Source organism: Pleurodeles waltl, chromosome 11 (assembly GCF_031143425.1).
Source record: "Pleurodeles waltl isolate 20211129_DDA chromosome 11, aPleWal1.hap1.20221129, whole genome shotgun sequence".
Lineage (NCBI taxonomy): Eukaryota > Metazoa > Chordata > Amphibia > Caudata > Salamandridae > Pleurodeles > Pleurodeles waltl.
Window position 1 is genome coordinate 952,992,555 of NC_090450.1, and position 23,601 is coordinate 953,016,155.

Sequence of the window (23,601 nt, forward strand, 5' to 3'; positions counted from 1 at the left end):
AACCCCCCCCCCCCCAAACGGAAGAGGATGAGACTAACCTTTCCCAAGAGAGTCTTCATGGTCTAAGTGGAAGAACCTGGAAAGGCCATCTGCATTGGCATGGGCAGTCCCAGGTCTGTGTTCCACTAAAAAGTCCATTCCCTGTAGAGATATGGACCACCTCAAAAGTTTAGGGTTCTCACCTTTCATTTGCATCAGCCATTTGAGACGTCTGTGGTCAATTTGAACAGTGAAAGTGAGTACCAAACAAGTACGGTCTCAGCTTTTTCAGGGACCAAACCACAGCAAAGGCCTCCCTCTTAATGGCACTCCAACGCTGCTCCCTGGGGAGTAACCTCCTGGTAATGAAAGCAACAGGCTGGTCAAGGCCCTAATTATTGGTTTGGGACAGGACTGCTCCTATCCCATGTTCAGAGGCATCTGTCTGCACAATGAACTGCCTAGAATAATCTGGAGCTTTAAGAACTGGTGCTGAGCACATTGCTTCTTTCAGGATGTCAGTCAGTCAAGAGTCCAGTTTACCTTCTTTTGCATTTTCTTTGAGGTCAGTTCTTTGAAGGGTGTCACAATGGATCCATATCTCTTCGTAAAACCTCCTGTAAAAACTAGTCAAGCCAAGAAATGCCCTGACTTGGATCTGGGTTTTTGGAGCTTCCTAGTCCAGAATTGCCTGGATCTTGGGTTGTAAGGTTGCCCTTGGCCTCCACCTATCAGGTGGCCCAACTATACAACTGCGCCCTGCCCTATTTGGCACTTAGATGCTTTAATAGAGAGGCTTGCTGATTGCAAGGCCTGCAAAACCTTCCCCAGGTGGATCAGGTGATCCTGCCAGCTGGAGTTAAAGACAGCAATAACATCTAGATATGCTGCACTAAATGACTCCAAGCCAGCAAGGACTTGATTCACCAACCTTTGGAAAGTGGCAGGGGCAGTCTTCAAGCCAAATGGCATAACACTAAACTGATAATGCCATCAGGTGTAGAGAATGCTGTCTTTTCTTTTGCTGCAGGTGCCATCCTAATTTGCCAGTACCCTACAGTTAAGTCAAAGGTACTCAGAAATGTGGCTGCACCTAATTTGTCAATAAATTAATCTGCTCTGGGTATGGGGTGTGCATCTGTCTTAGTGACATAGTTGATCCCTCCGTTGTCCACACACAACCTCATTTCTCTTTTGCCATCTTTGGTACGAGGTTTGGGGACTAAGTCCACTGGGCTATCCCAGGGACTGTCAGAATGCTCTATTACTCCTAACTCCAGCATCTTGTGGACTTCCACTTTGATGCTATCTTTGACTTGGCCAGACTGTCTATAAATTTTGTTTTTGACAGGTAAACTGTCTCCTGTGTCCACATCATAGATACACAGGTGTGCCTGACCAGGGGTCAAAGAGAAGAGCTCAGCATACTGCTGTAGGACTTGCCTGCAATCAGCTTACTGTTGGACAGAGAGGGTGTCTGAATAGACAATTCCATCTACTGACCCGTCCTTAGGGTCAGTTGAGAGGAGGTCAGGGAGAGGTTCACTCTTTGCTTCCTGATCCTCATCAGTAACCATCAGCATGGTTATGTCTGCCTTGTCATGATAGAGTTTCATCTGACCTGAAGTGCCCTTGGAGCCAGAGGCTCCAGACCCAAGACTTTCTGCCCTGGCTGGAATTCTACCAGTGCAGCATTTTGGTCATAACACAACATCTGGAGTTGTTGGCTGGCCTCAAGGTTTTTAGATGCCTTTTCCATGTATTCAGCCATCCTAGAGCAGAGGCCAAGCACATAGTCCAACACATCTTGTTTAGGCTCATGGAGAGGTCTCTCCCAGCCTTCTTTAACAGGTCCCAGTGGCCCCCTTACAGGATGGCCAAACAGAAACTCAAAGGGGGAAAACCCCACTCCCTTCTGTGGCACCTCTCTGTAGGTGACAAGCAGGCATGGCAGAAGGTCATCCCATCTCCTTTTGAGATTTTCAGGGAGTCCCATGATCATGCCCTTCAATGTCTTGTTGAATCTCTCAACAAGTCCATTGGATTGTGGATTGTATGGCGTGGTGAATTTGTAAGTCACCCCACACTCATTCCACCTGTTTCAGGTAAGCTGACATGAAGTTTGCACCTCTGTCAGAAACCACCTCCTTAGGAAAACCCACTCTGGTAAAAATACCAATCAGGTCCTTGGCTACTGCAGGGGCAGTAGTAGACATAAGGGGAATTGCTTCTGGGTATCTGGTAGCATGATCCACTAATACCAGAATGTACTGGTTCCCTGAGGCTGTGGGTGGCTTAAGTGGACCTGCAATGTCCACACCAGCCCTTTCAAAGGGTACCCCCACCACAGGAAGTGGGTTGAGGGGAGATTTAGATGGCCACCTGTCTTGCCACTTACTTGACAGATGACACAGGAGCTAAAAAACTCCTTCACTTTCTGGTACATATTGGGCCAATAAAAGTGGTTTACAAGTCTGCTCCACATTTTGGTTTGTCCCAAATGCCCAGATAGGGGGATGTCATGGGCTAAAGTGAGGCTACACTCTCTAAACTCCTGAGGCACTACCACTCTCCTAGTGGCACCAGGTTTGTGGTCTCTGGCCTCAGTGTAAAGGAGCCCATCCTCCCAATAGACCTTGTGGGAGCCACTGACATATCCCTTCTCCTGTGAAGCAGCTTGCTGCCTCAGGCCTTCAAGAGTGGGACGAGTCATTTGTCCCTGGCACAGCTGTTCACTTGAAGGTCCCCCTGGAGTATTGCTAATAGGATTTTTCTTGGGACAGGCCATGTCTCCAGTTTGGTGCACATGCTGTTTACAGTTGTGACACCAGGCCTTCTTGGGATCAAAGTTTTTACCCTTGTACCCATTTGTAGACTGTGAAGAGGCTTGGGGCCCACCCTTCTGAGCAGGGTTTTGGGGACCTTGTGAAGATTATTTGCTTTTGTCCTTAGGTGTCTCACTACCATTCCTGAGGAGGCTTGGTGACCCCTTTCTTTTGGTCACCCCCTGTGGAAGTCTTGTCACTCTAGTCTTGACCCAATGGTCTACCTTCTTTCCCAATTCTTGGGGAGAACTTGGACCTAGGTCTACCAGATGTTGATGCAGCTTGTCATTGAAGCAGTTACTTAACATGTGTTCCTTCATAAACAAAATATAAAGCCCATCATTGTCATGCACTCCACTGCCAGTTATCCAACCATCTGTAGTTTTCACTGAGTAGTCAACTAAATCAACCGAGTTCTGGCTCGAGGTTTTGTGAGTCCCCCTGAACCTAATTCTATATTCCTCAGTGGAGAATCCAAAACCCTCAATCAGGGTAGCCTACAGGTGGTCATTGGATTCTGCATCTTTACCAATGAGTATGAGGCGTCTATCCCTACACCTACCAGTGAACAGTTCCCAAAGGAGGGCTCCCCAGTGAGATCTGTTCAACTTCCTGGGTGCACAGGCCCTCTCAAAGGCTGTGAACCACTTGACAATATCATCACCTTCTTCATATTTTGAGAGAATCCCTTTTGGATTTTTAGGATGTCAGTATTCACTCTGACCCTATTTGTATTGCTGCCACCATTAATGGGTGTTAAACCAATTTCTGCTCTCCCCCTTTCTATAGCCAGGAGTTGCTGCTCTAAAGCTAACCTTTTGGCCATCCTTGCTAAAATGATGTCCTCTTCATTGAGGCTGTCCCCAATGTTCCCAGAGGAGTTGGACTCCCATGTGAAAGATCCAGATCTAGTGAGTACTATCCTTGGAGACTGGTGTTTTGGGACCCTGGCCTCCCTAGTTAGGTGAGGAGGGGGAGGTCATCCTTCTCATCTCTAAAATCTTGCCTGTCTGAGTGGAGTTCCTTCTCCTCAGCAGGGTGGGCACTGGTGTACTCTGCCAAGAGCTCCTGGAGCCTGACCTTGGTAGGGTTGGAACATGTTCTAATCTTTTACAGGGGGACCTTAACTATGCCATTCCTAGATGGAGGTAAGGGGTGACGTTGAGTTCCATCACTATGCCCTCTGAGCTGCTCTAAAAGTTGGGATTACTTTTTAGAAACTAAGGGCCAGATGTAGGTAGGTTTCATTCTGCGAGTTGCAAATTGCGAGTACTAGCAACTTGCAATTTGCAACTCGCAAAATGAAATGCAGAAAGGTGTCTCAGACACCTTCTGCGACTCGCTATGGGGTCGCAAAGACCCACCTCATTAATATTAATGAGGTGGGTCGCAGTTTGCGACCCCATAGCGAGTCTAGGCACTCACAGGGATGGTGGCCTGCTGGAGACAGCAGACCACCATGTCTGTGACTGCTTTTAAATAAAGCAGTTTTTTTTTTCTTTTTGCAGCCCGTTTTCCTTAAAGGAAAATGAGCTGCAAAAAGAACAAATACCGAAACCATTTAGTTTCGTTTTTTTCAGAGTAGGCAGTGGTCCATAGGACCACTGCCTGCTCTGAAAAAAAAATTTTTTTTGCATTCACAAAGGGGAAGGGGTCCCATGGGGACCCTTTCCCTTTTGCGAATGAGTTACCATCCACTTCAAGTGGATGGTAACTGGGAGTTGGTTTGCGACCACTTTCGCAGTCACAAAGCAACTCAACATCGCGATGCGGTCTCAAATAGGAAGGGAACACCCCTTCCTATTTGCGAGTCGGAATCACATTTTGCGAGTCGGTACCGACTCGCAAGATGTGACTCTGCATCGCGTTTGGCCTTTTGTGCCTCGCAAACTGCGTTTTTTGCAGTTTGCGAGGCGCAAAAGGCTTGCTACATCTGGCCCTAAAAAATTACTTCTAGTAACTAAATCCTAACTTTAAAATAACTTTTAAATCAAAAAAGAGATGCTAAGGGGACTTAACCGAGGCCCTATCAGGACTTTGAAAATTTAGAAAAAATATGCCAAATTCAAAAATCAGTTTTCTAAAGGCAGTTTTGGAATTTAGTTATGTGATCAGGTATTGGCTGAGTAGTCCAGCAAATGCAAAGTCGTAGACCCCACCGCTGATCCACCAATGTAGGAATCTGGCTCTGTGTATACTATATCAAAATGAGACATAGGTGGTCATTATGACATTGGCGGGTGGCAGAGGCCGCCCACCAATGCCATTCCGCCATCAGGCTGCCTATACGTCCTGAACCTCGCCGGCCCTATCATGGCTTCCCCGCTGGGCCGGTGGGCGGAAACAGAGTTTTGGGGAACAGGGCCTTAACAATGCAGCCGGCTCCTAATGGAGCCAGCGGTAATGTGATGGTGCAGCGGGTGCAGTAGAACCCGTCACGCAATCCACTGCCCGTAATTCAGGCAGTGGAATGTGTGATGGGGCTGTGCACAGGGGCCCCTGCACTGTCCATGCCAAGTGCATGGCACACACTCAATGACTTAACTCCAGACCAATGGTTTTTATGTAGCAAAAATATATTTGATTAATTTATTTTTAGAACCACAAGATTCAAGCTGCTGGTAAGTACTTCAATAGATTTGTATTTCACATATGTATCAACAGTACTTTGAAATCGATAAGTTATACAGTTCTTGAAATATTGGCAATAATATGTTTAAAACTTGACTGCAATTTTCAGAAACAGGGGGAGAAGAAAAGTTAGGTTGTTTTACAGTGAAGTACAACACTTACAGTTCCAGTCTCCAGGGGTTAGGAAGTCCACAGGTTGTGGTTCAAGTTAGCCCCAAGCACCCACCACCACCAATACTGGGCCGGCCAGGTGCAGAGGTCAAAGTGTAGGCAAAATTAACATGGCTCCTATGAAGACTGGGGGCACTCGGTTTCAGATCTGCAGGCAGGTAAGTACCCACGTCTTCGGAGGGCAGACCTAGGGCATTTAGAGGAGCACTGGGGGGCCACGAGTAGGCACCAAACACACACCCTCAGCGGCACTGGGGCAGCCGGGTGCAGGGTGCAAACAAAGTGTAGGGTCACTAATGATTCTCTAGGAGGGGGCCCCGGGGGTCATTCAGAGGCTGCAGGCGAGGTCCAGGGGATTGTCTCGGGCAAAGCACAGGCTGGACAGGAAGTCCTAACCACTCTGCACCCGACACCCATGGCCCGTGTTCAGGTGCCCCAGCCAGCTAGAAAGGACCCCCCAGGCAATTCCGAGCAAGTGCCCACACTGGGTTGAGCTCTCCACGACGACGCCTGCAGAGGGAATCCCAAGGACACCCTATTTTGCTTTACTGCTGACCGAGCCAAAATACACACACTGAAAAGAGTCAAAAAGAATCTCTGGAACGCACGTCTTAATCTAAAGAAGACATTTATTAAATCACTTTGCAAGGCTCGTGAAGGAAGGTCCGTACAACCGAAAGTGCACCTTTAAAATGTGCAACAATAAAGTGAGAACATGTACAAAGAATCGTCAATCTATAAACAGCAAATATATACATGCAAAGATACAAACAACTATATATTCATACATAATGCAAAGCAAATAATTAGTAAACATTCATCACCATGGGACACAGTTGCACCTTCATCTTTTTCCTACCAGCAAGTCGTTGACACCAGTTCGACTGCAATGAGAAAGAAAGATCTACGCTCAAGGGAAATATCAGGCATTTGACTTCTCAATCCTGATTGAGGTCTCTGAATCTACCCAGTGTCAACCTGGGCCTCTTATATACCTTAAGCAAGCCAGGAAGGAGATATCTAGAAAAACCTTACGCTCTGTGAAAAGTGTTAAAAAAAATGCTGGCTACTTCAGGTCAGTTTTGAAAGAAACACGTTGGAACCGGCCAGTTTCAAAAGGTGTCCCCCAAAAACTAAACTGTTCCCTGCTGTACCATAAACATCATTCTAGTACATCCTTATCTTGCTGACTGACTGGCTCCTCCATGTTATGTCCTGGCCATTGGTGAGAAAGAACACGTAGAATAAAAACATGAACGAAAAAACACGATGCATAACATGTTTTGTACGGAAAAATACTTGCACCTTTAACGTGGCGGTGAAGCTAAGGCTAAGCTGAATACAAAAAGGAGTCTGTAACTTGTGACCGCTAATGTGATGGTAGACAGCTAAGCCAAGCGCAAAGTGGCGCGACATGGAGTCAGTGGCCAAAAAACAAATATCACTACACCCTCCTGACTGTGGAATCTCCGGATGAAGAAATCCGAAGCCTAAAGACACACTGCACCTGCAGTCCCCATGCCTTAGAGAATCTGACCTCCGGTGCAGCAATGTTCAGCAGGCGGCCCTCCACCCTGTCCAGCCTGTGGTTTGCCCAAGACGACCCTCTGGACCTCACCTTCAGCCTCTGAGTGACCCCTGGGGTTCCCTCATAAAGAATCATTGGAGACCCAACATCTTGTTTGCACCCTGCATTCGGCCACGCAAGTGCAGCTGAGGGTGTATGTATGGTGCCTACTTGTGCCCCCCCCAGTGCTCCTCTAAAACCCCCAGGTCTGCCCTCTGAAATTGCGGGTACTTACCTGCCTGCAGTTCTGAAACTGAGTGCCCCTAGTCTCCATAGGAGCCCACGTTAATTTTGCCTACACTTTGACCTCTACACCCGGATGGCCCCATGTTGCTGTTGTTGGGTGTTTGGGGTTAATTTGAACCCCGACCTGTAGACTTCCTAACCCCGGGAGAATGGAACTGTAAGTGTTGTACTTACATGTAAAACAATCTATCCCCCCCCCCCGGAACTGTTTTGGAAAATTGCACAGTGTCAAGTTTTAAAACAGATTATTGCCAATATTTCAAAAACTGTATAACTTATTGATTTCAAACAAAGTACTGTTGATACATGAGTGAAATACAAATCTATTGAAGTAATTACCTGGAACTTGAATTTTGTGGTTCTAAAAAATAAATAAGAAAATATATTTTTGCTATATAAAAACCATTGGTCTGGAGTTAATTTATTGAGTGTGTGTTTCTTCTATTGTTTGTGTGTGTACAACAAATGCTTTGCACTACCCTCTGATAAGCCTAACTGTTCGACCACACTACCACAAAAGAGAACATTAGTATTATCTACTTTAGACTCTGAACCCCTGGACTCTTTGCACACTATATCTCACTTTGATATAGTATATACAGAGCCAGCTTCTTACATATACATTGTAAATAAATGAGCAGTACTTTACAGTTTGTGGGTGAGAGTACTAACATTGTATTACATGAGTGAGGCATGTGGGCAGACATGGAGATGTGGGATGTTGATAGAAATGCTTTGTAATAGCTGAACGTATGTTTAGTGTCACTCATAATTAACGTAGTGATTTAAAAGTTGTACTTACCTTCTATTTTGTTGCGCATTGTACTGTTGTTCTTCCACCACATAGAGTCCCAAGGATTGCAGTATCAGTTTGCCTATTTATCTTTTATTCCTTCAGCACAGGTATGGAGAAGAGAGTGCCATGTTTCTGTCGACAGAAAAAATACTCTAAACACAGAGGAGAGAATATTGACTTTCCGTTGGTCTGCCTGCCATTTTTATTAGGGTATACCACTGTCCATTGAGTAAATAGAATGTGGCGGAGGCAGTGGACAGATGATAGAATTTCATCCATCAAATTACCAATGTCAGCATAGGGGTACTGACCTCTATGGTGGTGGATGGAAAAGTATGTTTTTTTAACAGTCTGTCCACCTACGGCAATCGGTAAATCAGGCCCTGTCTAATTTTTAAGTGAGGTGTTCATAATTGTCATTGCAGATTTCGCTCTCACTGTAATCTCTCATCCTTGTCCTATAGAATGCATCTGTTGATTGATCCTTCGTTGCAATTGCCATTAACTGTAGAGGCGCCAATTATTTTTCACAAGGACCATTGTTTTTGTTGTAACCAGGAGGGGGTATCTCAGGAAGCACAATCACCAAGGTTTTAGCAAAGGTATGCCTTGTGATCTTCTTGAAGGTCGGATTTCCCCAGATATGATTTCCGACAGAAGACTAACTTCAACTCTTCTAACTTGAAAGAGATATGAGAGCAAGTAGGAGTAACTTACCACTTCTCAACTGCGTACCACTCCTGGACCAAATGGTAGGGAAATGGTTTTATTAGCCCTTCATGAGCATGGTGGGACTTCTGTTTTGACATCCTATGTGTGGCCCTCTCACTTTGGTCTGAAATGTTTTGAGTTGAAAGTCCTGAGCACCCTATTAAAGACATAGGCCCTCATTACGAGTGTGCCAGTCTCAAGACAGCCACACTCGTGATGGAGGTCAGACCGCTGCAAACAGGGCGGTTCGACTGCCCTATCATGACGTTGGCAGATGGGCCACGGTCCGACTGCCGGCACCGCCAGGTTGCTGCCTGTCGACAGCCTAACGGTCTCGGCGGTTGTAATCCCCCAGGGCAGCACTGCAAGCAGTACTGCCCTGGGAATTATGAGTCCCCTTTCTGTCAGCCTTTGCATGGTGGTCTCACTGCCATGCAAAGGCTGGCAGAAACTGGGCATCGGGGGCCCCTGCACTGCCCATGCACTTGGCATGGGCAGTGCAGGGGCCCCCATGGACAGCACCATTGTGCATTTCACTGCCCAAATTACGGACAGTGAAATGTGCGACGGGTGCTATGGTACCCGACGCACCACAACATTGCTGCTGATTCGATTACGACCCGGCATCAATGTTGTGGTGAGTTTTCCATTGGGCTAGCGGGCTGTTATGCCATTAATTGTATTTGAACAATGACTTTGTGTTTCACCACTGAGCATATTAGTTGTTCAATGTTCATCAGGAGCACATTACATTCTGTAATCAGTTTAGCTGCCTATTGGCTTTAACATGTCATTAGACATTACATTTGGTAATTAGGTTAGCTGCCTATTGGCTTTTACATGGCATTAGACATTACATTCTGTATTCAGTTTAGCTGCCTATTGACTTTAACATGACAGCAGTTTAGCTGCCTATTGGCTTTAACATGGCATTAGACATTACATTTGGTATTTAGGTTAGCTGCCTATTGGCTTTTACTAGGGAGTTAGACATTGCAGTTGAGACATTGCAGATCAGCTGTGTTTTTCCACATGGTAGACCAAGCTGTGTTTTTCAAATTGAATTTACACGAACCCTAACGTGATAAGAGAGCGTATATTTGGTGTTTTCCTTTCTGCTCAGCCCTGGGAAGAGGAGAGGCTTAGGAGATCTGGCCAATCTCCAATGGCTTGTTTTATTTCCCAGGTCTGAGAGGAAGGGCCCAGGCTTTTTTTATGGTGGCCCTGGGCAGCAGCAAGGGTAGATTCTCCAGGACTTCAGTCAGGAGCGGACGTCAGCTGTCTGGCCTCCCGTTTGGGTGGAAAATCTCCTTCTCGTAGTTGAACAGGAGTCATCAACTTGCAGGCATGAGAAGGATGACGAGCAGTAATAGGCCCTACGGTGATGAAATTTTGACTTTTATTCTTTGCTTTGAAGTTATGCTATAATATAATCAGATGTATTTGCTGTGTACATTGCAATTGAGAAGTACTTTGATATATTTTGCTTTCATTGCTGTGACTACTTTTAAACGTGTGCTTCCAACCTACTAATCTCGTCTTTCAGGAACTTCGTGGTGAAGTAATAATAATAATAAATGTCTTCTTTAAACTAAGAAGTGCATTCCAGACAAGTTTTGTCAGCTCGGTCATAAGATAAGGATTGCAAAACACGGGCGGGAATGCTGTTTTCGCCCGCTGGCCCAGCGGAAAACTCCTAATAGGGCATCCACCATGTTGGCTGCAGCGGCTTCGGCGGTCTTCTCTGAAGACCACCAAAGTCGTAATGAGGCCCCTAGGGAAGGTTGTTTTGTGCTCCAGAAAGCTGAATACAACAGCTCATGAAAGGGAGCAAAAAGGAAAGTTCAAGTCACTCAAGAGCTGATGAAGGAGTGATATAGCGGAAAGTGGTGCGGGAGGGCCAAGAGGTGCTGGTTCTGAAACCCATTCATACCCATGCTTTGGAGGACAAATGGAACAGCCTGTACAAAGTATTCCAGAAAACCTCTGATCAAATATTTAATTGACACAGGTGCTGCAAAGGAACCCAAGAGAATCCGCACATGTTATGTACACACATATTAACATATATAGGACACATAATAGGTGACCAATTACCATGGCTATCATAGTGTTCTGGTGACATCAAATTGAGTGGTTTGTAGTTGTTCACCTGGATCCCGAGATAGCAATATTGCACCATATTAAATGTTATCCATTTTATGTTCTTTTTCATATTACATGTTTATTTGGGGATAGTTAGGTTGAAAAAAGGTGCTTTCTTAAGGTGTGTCAAACCATAGGGGACTGACTGGAATTAGTATGCTTAGGTTGTGGTTACCTTTATGAATAAATCGTTGATGAAACAATGGACACTGGCGAGGGCATGAGGGTTTATGCAATTCTGTGGTTAGCGGTGCTTATCGAATAATTGTGGATTTACATAATTTGGCACATACTTTTCACATAATAGTTTATTGATTTCACAACGATGCTATTTCTAGCTCAAATGGACACAAATATTACTGCCAGAGAATATGCCACATGATTTGTGTATTTTTAACATAAAATTTGGATATCCTTGCCACATAATTTGGTCCTCTGTGCTGCATTTTCCTAGTAGCTCTGACAATAGTAAAGTTCTGCAGACTGGTTTGGGGGCTGTCATTATGATGATGAAATCCGTATTTTACGTTGAGCCATGAAATATTTTCCATATTTCATGGTTTCCTGTGAAATATTATTTGTGATAACTCTGGATTCCATGCTATAAATGAACACCAACGTGGTACTTGGTGGTGGGAAAATATTTAGCAGTGGCACACTTACTAGGGTATATTATAAGTTGAATATTGCTATTTCAGTTTATTTTGTAAATAAGAACCATATTTAATATAATCTGTCTTAATTACTGCTGCTTTAAAGCGATTTTTGTAGCGGCTTTTTTAAAGTGATTAAATGATTTTGATTCTCAGACCTGCAAGTGGCGATTTACCATGTTTTGCACATTGATAGGGGCAATGCAGACTGAGACAGTTTGTAAAGTGGTGGTCAATTCATCTAGCTGTTTTATAGCTCATACATCACACACCTCCCACTGTCCTTAATCAACCTGCCTCTTATTTGTAATTAAAGTTACCCCACAAAAAAGAACTTAGTTTCAACCACAACACAAACGCTCTATGTGAATGTGCCACAACAAAACAGAATAAGTGGTGTGCACAAGAAAATCTAATTTCTTGATTTATTTTTAAGGTTTTGCTTTCACTCTGCATTCGCAATATGTGGGAGAAATTGCGCCAAAGAAACTTCGTGGATTCACCAGCACCACACTTGCACTGTTCCTCACCTTTGGGGCATTCTCAGGACAATTGCTTGGGCTCAGGTTAGATAATCTCATTTTGCTGTTGATCTGTTTATCGTGTAATTACTCATTCTGGTTCTAAACCACCATGTTGTTTGGCTAATACTGCAACTCTCAAAACAGTAGCCATTCTTGTTGGCCTTTTATCTTCTTGTGGGTGAGTGGAGGCAATGGATTTCTGAGCCACATAATGCTCCAACTCTGCAACTCATCTTCTAAACTCACAGAAGTTGCATTCAGTATTACGCTGCCCACTGTTCACAATTGATATACGTGTAGAAAACCTACCTGCCGTCAGTGCTTCCAAATTATTTAGATTTCGAGCTCCTGATTGTTTATTTTTTCTCTTGTGACCGAGGCCTGAAGACCAGCCCTAAGGGAGGTGTACTCTTTTTAATCAGATTGGTTTTCACTCTCTCTGCAATCACTGATGATGCATTCCTGACCTGACATTGGGACCTGACCTTTGGATGAGTCTGGGAATGGTCCAAATTAGAAGTGGGCGGAGCTCGCGGAGTTTCATGCCTTGGAATTTCACAGTTACATACGGTTCTGTGGAGTTCTGTGACTGGTAGAATTCAGCAATGTCGCACTGCTCGTGCTGATTTGTTGTGCTGCCAGCTTCTTCCGCGCTGTAAAATCATCAGGAAGGGCGCCACTGTGCCAGAAGATGCTCTTTTTTTCCTGCTGCTCGAGTAGATTTCCTTCTCGGGCGGCAGCTTTCTCAGCCCAAAATTGTGCGAGAGGACGCAGATTCTCGCTTGCGCTTGCCAACTTAACCTTGGCGAGCGGCGTGTGAGAAATTCCTCCACCACGCTGCAGTTGATGGAGTTTTGTGGGATCTCTGCATACCAAGCAGAGCATGAGTTGGCAAAACTCTGCAAACTCCATCAGTGAAGCGGAAGTTTTTGCTCACCCCTAGTCCAAATACAAATAATAATCAAGTTAAATAAAAGGTAACAGTGGGCGTGGAGGCAGACTGCGTGTTGCAAGTGTATCAGCTAAGAATGATTTTTAGGAAGAGTTTTATTTCAAAAGTTGAAATATCTGCTCTGCCAGTCAGCATCTCGCTGCAAGAGCGGTAGGTCTCATGTAAGGAAAACACAGAATGGTCAAGTATTGGTAACTTGACTTCTAGGCACTTGATCAATACAGAAATAGGAACAGGAGTTTAAATGTTATGGCATCACGAGAAAGAAAATGAGTAATAAAAAACAGATGCTCTTTGTTTGCATTACATATGTTGATAGGGATATTCTCGGTCTCATCATCCCCATAAACAATTGCAGTCTAGTTATTAAAAAGGTGCTTCTGATTATCAGTTTATCCTACATAGTTAGCATTACATTTTACAGTAATTATTGTATCAGTTGGAAATATAAGATATATATAGCGTTGTGTTTTCCAAAACAAAACTTCAGGTTCATCAAGCACCCTAGGTACCCAGAGCCAATAAATGAGCTGCACCTTGCAATGGGTTTTTATTCTATACCGGGTATACCGCAATTCATTTGCTGAAATATAAAGAGTGAAAAATAGGTATCAAGAAAACCTTTGTATTTGCAAAATGGGCACAAGATAAGGCGTGGAGAAGCAGTGGTTATCTGCACATCTCTGAATTTCGGGGTGCCCATACTAGCATGTGTATGGGGTCACAGCCCCCAGGGAAACCACACACGTTGACAAAAGTGATCGCTCTCTGTGTATATATATATATATATATATATATATATATATATATATATATATAAAAATAAAGGAGAGGAAATACTTCTCGCACACTCAGGTCTCCAGGAAAAGCAGAATTCCTTTAATCACAAACACAACGCGTTTCGACTGACACAGCAGCCTTGGTCACGTGATAATTACCACCAATAGACATCAACTAAATACTAACATTCCATTAACATAAAAATAAGACAAAAATCACCAAATTCAAAGCAGACAATCCTTGTCATAGTAAATATAAAGAGTAAAGGGTTATCTGACCTAAAGTATTTTTTATGTACCACCTGCAATTATAATATGGCTATTTATATACACATATTAGATATTTAATACTATCAAAACAAAAGAGAGGAGAATCATATTGCAAAATATTTGTTACATTGGACCATAATATATCTGATAAAATATCATCACTTTTGGCCCAAATGAGAAATAATCAATCAATATAAATTACTCACTCACAACCACAATTTTCAACTAAGAACTGTCCGGTATCAATGATAATCCTATCATTAATTAGTGTATACAAATTAATTATGAAAGTTAACACTACTAGGACAGACAAACCATAAACTATAAATAGAGGATCTCTTTAAATCTGTACAAGGAATGTCATCACCCAATATTAACGTGCAAAATAGACCGATGTCAAACAGGGCTCAGTAGTTCTTCATCCAGCCCACCACATCTGAAAAAATATATACAAATAAGACAAATAAATATATACAAAATACATAAACAACCCACAATGTCTTTCAAATATATAAACACAAATATTTTAAATTCATCGCCTTAATTAAAAAAATCAGAAAACATTTGAATGATTAGCAACATCCCAAAATCTATTTCATGGTCAATTCCTAAAAACAAGTGGACCACCTATTACCACTAAATATCATTCTCTCATTAATCATCTTATAAATGGGTGTTCAATTCTTCCCCCGTATTCAACCCTTTCGGTATCTTAGTCTCTAGATCTAAGATATATTTTGACTCTTTCTTCCTTAGTGTCAATTCTCTGTTACCTCCTCTGTGAGATGCAGGTACATGTTCAATGCCAAAGAAAGATAACAGAGCACAATCAGAATTATGCTTATCCTCAAAGTGCCTTGCCACAGGATAATGTTCATCCTTAGAAGTAATGGCTCGCATGTGTTCCAAAACAGCGTGGTTACCCTGATTGGGTGATCATATATATATATGTTTTTTGTTTTTTTTTAACAGCTTGGTGCCCCCCAGGGAAACTATAAGGCTCTTAAAAAATTTTTTTGCTTCCACAGGGAGTCGCCCTGCTGACAGGCGACCCCGTGTATATTTCATTTTTTTAAATATATATATATATATATATTTTTTAACACCCCTGGGGGGGCACATTCATGACCCCCCGGGGTAAGCCTACCTTTTAAAAAACAGGTGCCCCTCGGGCGGGGGGGCATCTCATTTGCCGAGGGGGCCGACCACCCCAAGTGAAATCCCTGATGACTAGTGGGGGTTTCCTGGCCCTCGATCACAGCTGTGCTGTGATCGAGGGCCGGGAAAACCATATGGGAAGGCTGTTTGCAGCTGTTTTCCCCACTGGAGCAGGAAGCAGCTGCAAGGCAGCTTCCTGCTCCGGTAGAGAAAACAGTGATGTTAGCGGCCCGTGTCTCCCGGGATATTTGCACCTGAGGATTTTTTAACCCCCTCCCTGGTGTTGGCCACTGGTCGTGACCCGCACCAGGGAGGTAGTGTGGTCGTTGCCCACTGGCCGACGCCCACACTAAAGCGGTTAACAGCCAGCTGCTTCCCGGGGTGTCCCGCATTCTTTTAGCAGTGGTCTCTATATTGTCTGGCATCTCACACCAATGACCCAAAAGAGGGAGGAACAGGAGCACAATTACCCTCTGAAGTGGGGAATCTCGCGCAGGGGTAATAACCACAACAGTACCCTGTGGCTGCGTGTATTATTATCATAGCTAATATCTCTTTGAAGCAGTTTCCCTCTCACACGCTGAATACCAGGCTCTGTGGCTGAGAATCCTAAATAGCACTTGCCAAAACACAATAACATACAGGTTGTACAGTGACAGCTCCTCACTGGACCCTATCAGCAAAACGCTAACACTGCAGCAGCGTTTCATCCGTTACCTCAGTCATTACTAGGGAGAGAGCTCGGGAGGTCAGTGCACCGGCTGCAGAGATCTGTGTGAATGCAGTGCAGTGACAGAGGGTGGCTTCTTCCTGGACCCTGTCAACAAAACACTAACACTGCAGCACCTGCAGTGCACAGTTTTACAGCATCTCTTACCTCATTCATTACTAGTGAGAGAGCTCAGGATGTCAGTGCGCCTGCTGTAGACATCTATGTATGCAGCGCAGTGATGGAGGGTGGCTTCCTCCTGGACCCTGTCAACAAAACACTAACACTGCAGCACCTGCTGTACATGGTTTTACGTTATCTCTTACCTCATTCATTACTAGTGAGAGAGCTCAGGAGGTCAGTGCACCTGCTGCAGAGATCTGTGTGTATGCAGTGCAGTGACAGAGGGCGGCTCCTCTCTGGACCCTGTCAGCACAACACTAACACTGCAACACCGTTTCATCTGTTACCTCATTCATTGCTAGTGAGAGAGCTCAGGAGGTCAGTGCACCTGCTGCAGAGATCTGTGTATGTAGTGCAGTGACAGAGGGCGGCCTCTTCCTGGACCCTGTCAACAAAACACTAACAGTGCAGTACCTGCTACACACAGCTTTGAGGTGTCCCTCATTCATTACTGTTGGGCAGTGGCGGCTGCTAAGGTTTGAAAATGGTGGGGCGTAAAATGAAGCCATATTATTTTCCATTAGTTATTAAGCATGAGTAAGCATAGGCTAAAGATGCATGCAGGCTGTAAAGTTTGCGCAAATCATAAAAGTACCCAGCACCAAGCATCTTTGACCTCTTCTATTTTTTTTTGTTATTTAAATTGTTGATTTTAGTCAGCACCAGTGGTACCAGAATAGTCCTGTACAGGCCTCCCTGCACGTGCTTGGTGCTGGGTACTTTTATGACATCTTCCATGGGTCAGACAGATCAACAGGACAAAAAAGTGTAATATAGCTAGCCCTTTAAAAATTATTCCCAAAGGAAACAACATTTTGCAGGCATATGTGACTTGTTTAGCCCAGTTCATCTAATTGGCTCTTTAACGGGATGTGGTGAAAGAATTACAAATCATGTAATTCGAAAACACACACACAGCCATTGAACATTTCATCAGGGCAGTGCCATTAATCTTTTAAAATGCAATAGAAAAGATTGACGGGCCCACATATATTGACTTTGAGACAAGCATAAAGATACAGCAGTCAAAAGGTTTCAGGTCATTCTGGAGGCACTCAGACAATTATAACCCTTCTCTTGTGGGATGGTGTTTTTTTCTAATTATTGAAATCTATTTCACTGGCGGAATGGTGGAAACAGGAAATAAATGCCAGCATACACAACCATGGGAGGGGAGAAAATACTCAGCACGTAATGGAATGCGCATATATTGGCGCTCCAAACTGAAAGTACATGCCAGACGCTGCTGATCTAATTGTGCCAGAGCATCCTGTCTACTGACACAGCAAGATAATAAATTGTATTTGTATAGCGCTTACTACCCCTGACGAGGCGTCGCATGAGCCTGTCTGGAAATTCTGAGCCGTGCTGGACTAGCTGCTTTGTATTCAGAGAGATCGTGGGGATAACTAGCCACATATTCACACTTTTCTGGTGAAAATAACCAGTGCCAGGCAATAAATAAAAAGATGAAGTCCTCCTGCTTTGGGGCTCGCTTGATGTGCAAAATAAATCTGTATTGCCCTTTTATCTTTCCATCTCTGGGCTTGCTCGGCTATGAAAAGGATCATTAGACAAACCTCTCTGACCTTTTTCAGTGCACCTCCTCTCAGCGTCGTGCAGTGACACAGGAACCTCAACAGTTTGTCTTCAAAACTCGCAAACTGCGCAGATTCCTGGGCTCAGCTTGCCGCCTTCAGCCTCTAACCCCACCCCCTCACAACTGGTCACAGGGTGGGGAGGGGTTAGTAAGGGTTGATGATCCAGGCACCCTGTGACAAACAGGAAAAGGGCGGGGTGGCTTTGCTTCAGTGCCTGATGGACACGATGCCCCTAGAGCTGCAGGGCTTCAGTCAAAAACGCCCAGGGACAAACTTTCCACTCATGTCATCAGGGGGTGGAGCTTAGCGCAGGAGGCAATGATTTTGCCGAGATGATGACCTCACAGCCTACAGGGCTGTGAACTTATCAGCCCGGCAAATAGTATTCGATGCAAGCCTCACTGAGACAGCTGTGAAGGTGCAGGAGAGGCCTGCTAGATCAGTGTTCGACTGACAGTGAGTTATTTCAAGCACTGCCCTAAAGCACACCTTTTGTTTCAGAACTGATAAAGTAGATTTAAACATTTTTTTTTCAGTAAAGAAAAATCTGTTTTGCAGAACAGAAAAAAGGGGGCAGAGCCCCAGTGCCCATGTTGGGAAACCGCCACTGCTGTTGAGAGAGCTCAGGGGGGCAGTGCTCCTACTGAAGAGATCTGTGTGTATGCAGTCAAGTGATGGAGGGCAGCTCCTCCCTGGACCCTGTCAGCAAAACAATAACACTGGAGCGACTGCTGCGCTCGGCTTTGCAGCATCCCTTATCTCATTCATTACTAGTGAGAGAGCTCAGGTGGTCCATGTGCCTGCTTCAGAGATCTGCGTGTATGCAGTGCAGTGACTGAGTGCGTCCCTGCCTGGAGCCTGTCAGCTCAACAATAACACTGCAGCACTTGCTGTTCACAACGTACAGCATCCCATGCCTCATTCAGTACCAGGAGAGATCCCAGTACCAGGAGGTCCACGACCCTGCTGCGGAGATCAGTGTGTATGCAGAGACAGATAGCGGTCCTGTCAGTAAAACACTAAGACTGCAGCTCCTGCTGCATACATTTCCTTATTCCTTGCTAGAGAGTGAGCTCATGGGGTCCCTGGCCCTATTGCAGAGGAAGAGGATGTGGTGTAACAGAGATGCTGGCTTTGGAACTGGGATACCAGGTTCGAGTCTCGGCATCTGCTCAACACCCAGTGATTCCGGGCAAATCACTTAATCTCCCTGTGCCTAACAAAAAATTAATGTGTCCTTGTGTGATGTAACTGGTGCTCCTGTAAAGCACTTCAATATCTTCGGGTTGAGTTCGTGCTTTATAAAACGGCAATAAAAAGTAAAATTACGCAAGCCATTATCAACAACATGAATTCCCTTTTCAGGGATTTGCAGATCTATTCTCCTAGCACGTTCATAACTACTGCTGCGTCCAAACACCAGGGTCCTGGTTACATTAACGTGCCCCAGCACAGGAACCAAATTATCGATAATAAGGTTGCATTTGCTCCATTTTCTTTTGTGATGAACAGTTCTATTTTCCAGTGACACCATCAAAACATTGGACACTGCCATCCCTCCTTGGATTTCGTTTGTGCTAACAAGTCAATCAATTTTTCCGGGACTAGGTACTCTACAGGCACAATTGCTGCTGACCGCTGGGCCACAAATTCTATAGCAGGACCGGAGGCGAGGATTATGCAGATCTTTCTTCACTTTTTATTAATTAGCAAGTTCACAGTTAAACACAAAATGAAAAAAAAACCTACAAGTTCCATGAAGCCGCCGCCATGGTAACCAGTATCCAATGAGGTTCCTCCATTCACGCCGGTATAAATATCCCCAAATGCGTCACACTTCCTCTTTCTTCACTGCTACCAACCGTCAGATAAGTGCCTTTTCTGCCTCCGGTTGTTTTTTTCTCTAAATTCACAGTGTTTGACTTGCTTCGCGCGTTAGTCCTGTTGAATTGTACTGTTGTATCAACGAGCGTTGCTACGGGAGTGTTCTCGGAACAAGCGTTCCGCTCGAGCGCTTTCATTGTTTTCTTTACACACGTCGGGCCCGACAGAGGGCGCGCGCGGTGTGTTTCAAAGCGCGTTTTGAACGCTCGGGTGTTTAAAACACTCGGCGCTCGGTGGCAATAATATTTTGAGTTTATTTATCAGCTTTCTATCACAAAATTGTGTTTTTTCTTCGTTTTCCCTACCCCGTGACACCTATTTGATAGGCATTACCCCTGAGGGGAAGAATTTTTCTTGGCTTCCATTAGCTACTGCTTGACAGAGGGGGTAGGGAATTACCCTTTATATATTTTTTATAGGGTGTATTCTCTGTCGCACTATTGTGTTTAGTCTGAACCTCAGCATACACTCCTCTCAGGAACATGAGCCTTTTACCAACATGTCCCCAGGTGAGGGTCCCTCTCACAGTACCTTCCCCCGGGGGTGGACGCTTTGTTCTCGCAAGCGATTTCACACGCCTTGGCCCCTCTTAGGGAAACTGTAGCTAAACGGGACGGGAGCGGAGGGTGCTACCTCTACCCCTTCGGCTCCCAAGAAACTGCGCAAGCGCGACGCGGGGCACCTGGAGGATAGCGAATTTTTATCAAACTCCAAGAGTGCGCGCGTGCATAAGCGTTTACCCTCCCAGGAGGGTCGGTTGCCCGGAGTAATGGGTGACTTGAGTCACCACCTATGGAACCCTGACTTCGGGTCACCTAAAGGCATCATGGGAGGTTCAGACGAGGATTCCTCATCTTTGGATGATGACTCAGGTTGCCCTTGGCGTCCTGGTGCTACCCTACCGGATCCTTCTGACCAGGGGGATTCTGACTCCGATATGTTTGAACTGGAGGGTATCTACCATCCGCGTTCCTCGGAGTGGCGTCCAGACCACAAGGTGGCCGAATATGTCGCCAGTAAAATTAGACAACTTTTGGACAAAGAGGTGCGTGCCCGTTTACGGGCGGAATGCCTACGCCCGTCTCTATCAGATAGGGTCGCTTTTACACCTGATATAGACCCTAAAATGTGTACCTTTTTTGCCAAGTACACCAAAGATCCCAAGAAGGGAATCGATCGATCCTGGAGGGCATGCCAGGATAAACTTCTCGATGTGTTGGGACCCCTCACTCAGATAATTCAATTGGCGGAACGCGCCAAGCAATCAAACACTCCCCTTCAGACAGACATTGTCGCAGGTTGGGCCCAGAGAGCAGTCTGTCTCCTGGGCAACGCAAACTGTGCCATTTCGGCAGAAAGGCGCAGGTCTTTATTAATAAAGATAGACCTCAAATTAGGGGAGCTTTCTAACTCGGAGGCAGGGGCTGTTGCCCAAGGCAACTTATTTGGTGACCCTTTTGTAAAGGAGTTGGGTAAATTCGTTGCTACTTTTTCGGCTCTCGATAAAGCCCAATCATCCATCAAAAAGATTTTCCCCAATAAGGTTTTTGGCGGGGCCGGACGAGGCAGGGGTCGCTCTTCCGGCCGTCTTTACCAGCAAGGCCCCGATTCCTTCCGAAACAACGGTTGGCGTGATGGCAGACAGGGAACTTTCTTCCCCAACAGAGGAAGGGGGAAAGGCAGAACCTCCAGGAACGCACGAGGAGCATCTAATGCCCGAGGAGGTCCCTCTGGTAAGGCTTATCCCTTTTTCCCCTCGAAATTTTGGAGGGAGATTGCGTTTTTTCAAGAACAATTGGAGGCGCATTACATCCAATGCATGGGTTCTACAGACAGTTTCAGGGTTCCAGATAGAATTCTGGGGTTCCCCGATTCAGGGAACACTGCCACCGCCAATAGTGTTTTCGGCAGCAGACTCCAAGCTTATAGACTTAGAAGTTCAAGCTCTTCTTCACAAGGGCGCCATATCCTTTGCATCCCTTCACCCCACAGGTTTCGTAAGCAACATCTTCGTAGTAGAAAAGAAGGACAAGGGTTTTCGGCCTGTTATCAATCTTCGTGCATTCAACGATTGGGTTGTTTACAGGCATTTCAAAATGGAGGGTATTCATATGCTCCGCGACCGCCTCCTACAAGGGGACTGGATGGTTCGTCTAGATCTCAAGGACGCATACCTCACCGTCCCTATTTTTCCTCCTCATCGCAGATTCCTGCAATTCATCTGGAACGATCAGGTCTTCGAATTCACCACTCTCCCTTTCGGGCTCTCGTCAGCACCATGGTGCTTTACCAAACTCCTCAAACCAGTGGTGGAAGGTCTCAATTTTTATCCAATCTGAACACAACTATTGCTCTTTTTCAGGATCTGGGTTTCGTAATCAACCAACAAAAATCAGAACTTACTCCGACCCAATCACTGATCTTCCTCGGTTTTTTCATAGATTCTCGATCGGCTTCCCTCATTCTTCCGACGACAAAGATATCCAAGATAAAGAAGGAACTGAGGAAAGTCCTTCGACGCGACAAGATTTCGCTACGTCAATTAGCCAGAGTGGTCGGCCTGCTTTCCTCCTCAATTCAGGCCATCTTTCCAGGTCCCCTACACTATAGAGCCCTGCAGCGCCTGAAGGCCTTTCACCTTCGCCGAGGGGTGACGTATTCCGAACTCATCTCCCTTTCTCAGGAGGCAAGGACGGAATTACATTGGTGGCTGGACCACATGGAAGCATGGAATGGCAGGGCCATTTTCGGAGCCGCCCCAGACCTGCTGATAGAGTCAGACGCCAGTCGCCAGGGATGGGGGGCTCGATGCGGGGAAATCTCGTTTGGGGGACGCTGGACCCCGCAGGAGCTCACCATGCATATCAATTGTCTGGAGCTCCTGGCGGGATCGTTTGCGATCAAGTCTCTGACGAGAGACAAGGTTTCATGCGTAGTGCTACTACGGATGGACAATGTATTGGCGGTACAATACATAAATCGTTTAGGGGGGACGCGATCGAGGGCCTTAGCGGAACTAGCAAAGGATTTTTGGCATTTTTGCCTCCAACACCAAATCTCGGTCACAGCAGAATATCTTCCGGGAGCCCAGAATGTTCGGGCGGACTGGAATTCCCATTTTCTCACGGATTCCAGCGGTTGGCAACTACATCGTTCGATTTTTCAGGCGATCATGGCTCGTTGGGGTCCCTGCTCAGTGGACCTTTTTGCATCCAGATGGAATGCTCATCTTCCCCTATACTTCAGCTGGCGCCCGGATCCGGGAGCGGCGGCAGTAGATGCGTTTCTCCAGCACTGGGGGACGCTTCAAGGTTATGCTTTACCACCGTTCCTTCTTATCCCGCGGGTCGCAGCACAGGTTCACCGTCAAGAGGCGACAGTGATTCTAATAACCCCCTGGTGGAGGTCTCAGGCGTGGTTCCCGACTCTGCTGGAACTCTCTTGCGAGTGTCCTCTTCGTCTCCCGGTCTTTCCCTCGATCCTCCGGTACCCGTCGGGGTTTTATCACCCCCTGGTCCTTCAGGGTCATCTTTCCCTCCTGGCTTGGAAGATTTCAGGCATCGTTGGCAAGACGGCTGACTTTCACAAGAAGCTAAAAAGTTCATTGCACAGGCCTGGGCCCCTGGGACATGCAAGCGATATAGATCAGCATGGGATAGATGGTCTCGTTGGTGTGTGGGCAAACACTGCGATCCCATGGGGGCCAGTATTACAGACATCATCATTTTCCTTGCAGAATTAGCGGAATCCGGTCTCGCTTATTGTACCATCAATTCTTTTCGTTCGGCCATCTCCGCGGGTCACCCCCCTCTGAACA

General features: G+C 45.6%; 1 protein-coding gene and 1 long non-coding RNA gene across 5 annotated transcripts in view; one reads left to right on the forward strand and one right to left on the reverse strand.

Moving 5' to 3' along the window:
• The window catches only part of LOC138266408 (uncharacterized), a 205,250-nt gene extending 187,249 nt beyond the window's left edge, over positions 1-18,001 (reverse strand). The window contains exon 1 of the long non-coding RNA XR_011199508.1: positions 17,889-18,001. This is a non-coding gene — a long non-coding RNA (uncharacterized lncRNA). The remainder of the gene's footprint in view (positions 1-17,888) is intronic.
• The window catches only part of LOC138266405 (solute carrier family 2, facilitated glucose transporter member 9-like), a 473,687-nt gene that overhangs the window by 249,531 nt on the left and 200,555 nt on the right, over positions 1-23,601 (forward strand). For all 4 annotated transcript variants that reach the window (XM_069215176.1, XM_069215174.1, XM_069215175.1 and 1 more), the window contains one exon: positions 12,161-12,290. In XM_069215176.1, the coding sequence (XP_069071277.1) occupies positions 12,161-12,290 (130 nt within the window). The remainder of the gene's footprint in view (positions 1-12,160; positions 12,291-23,601) is intronic.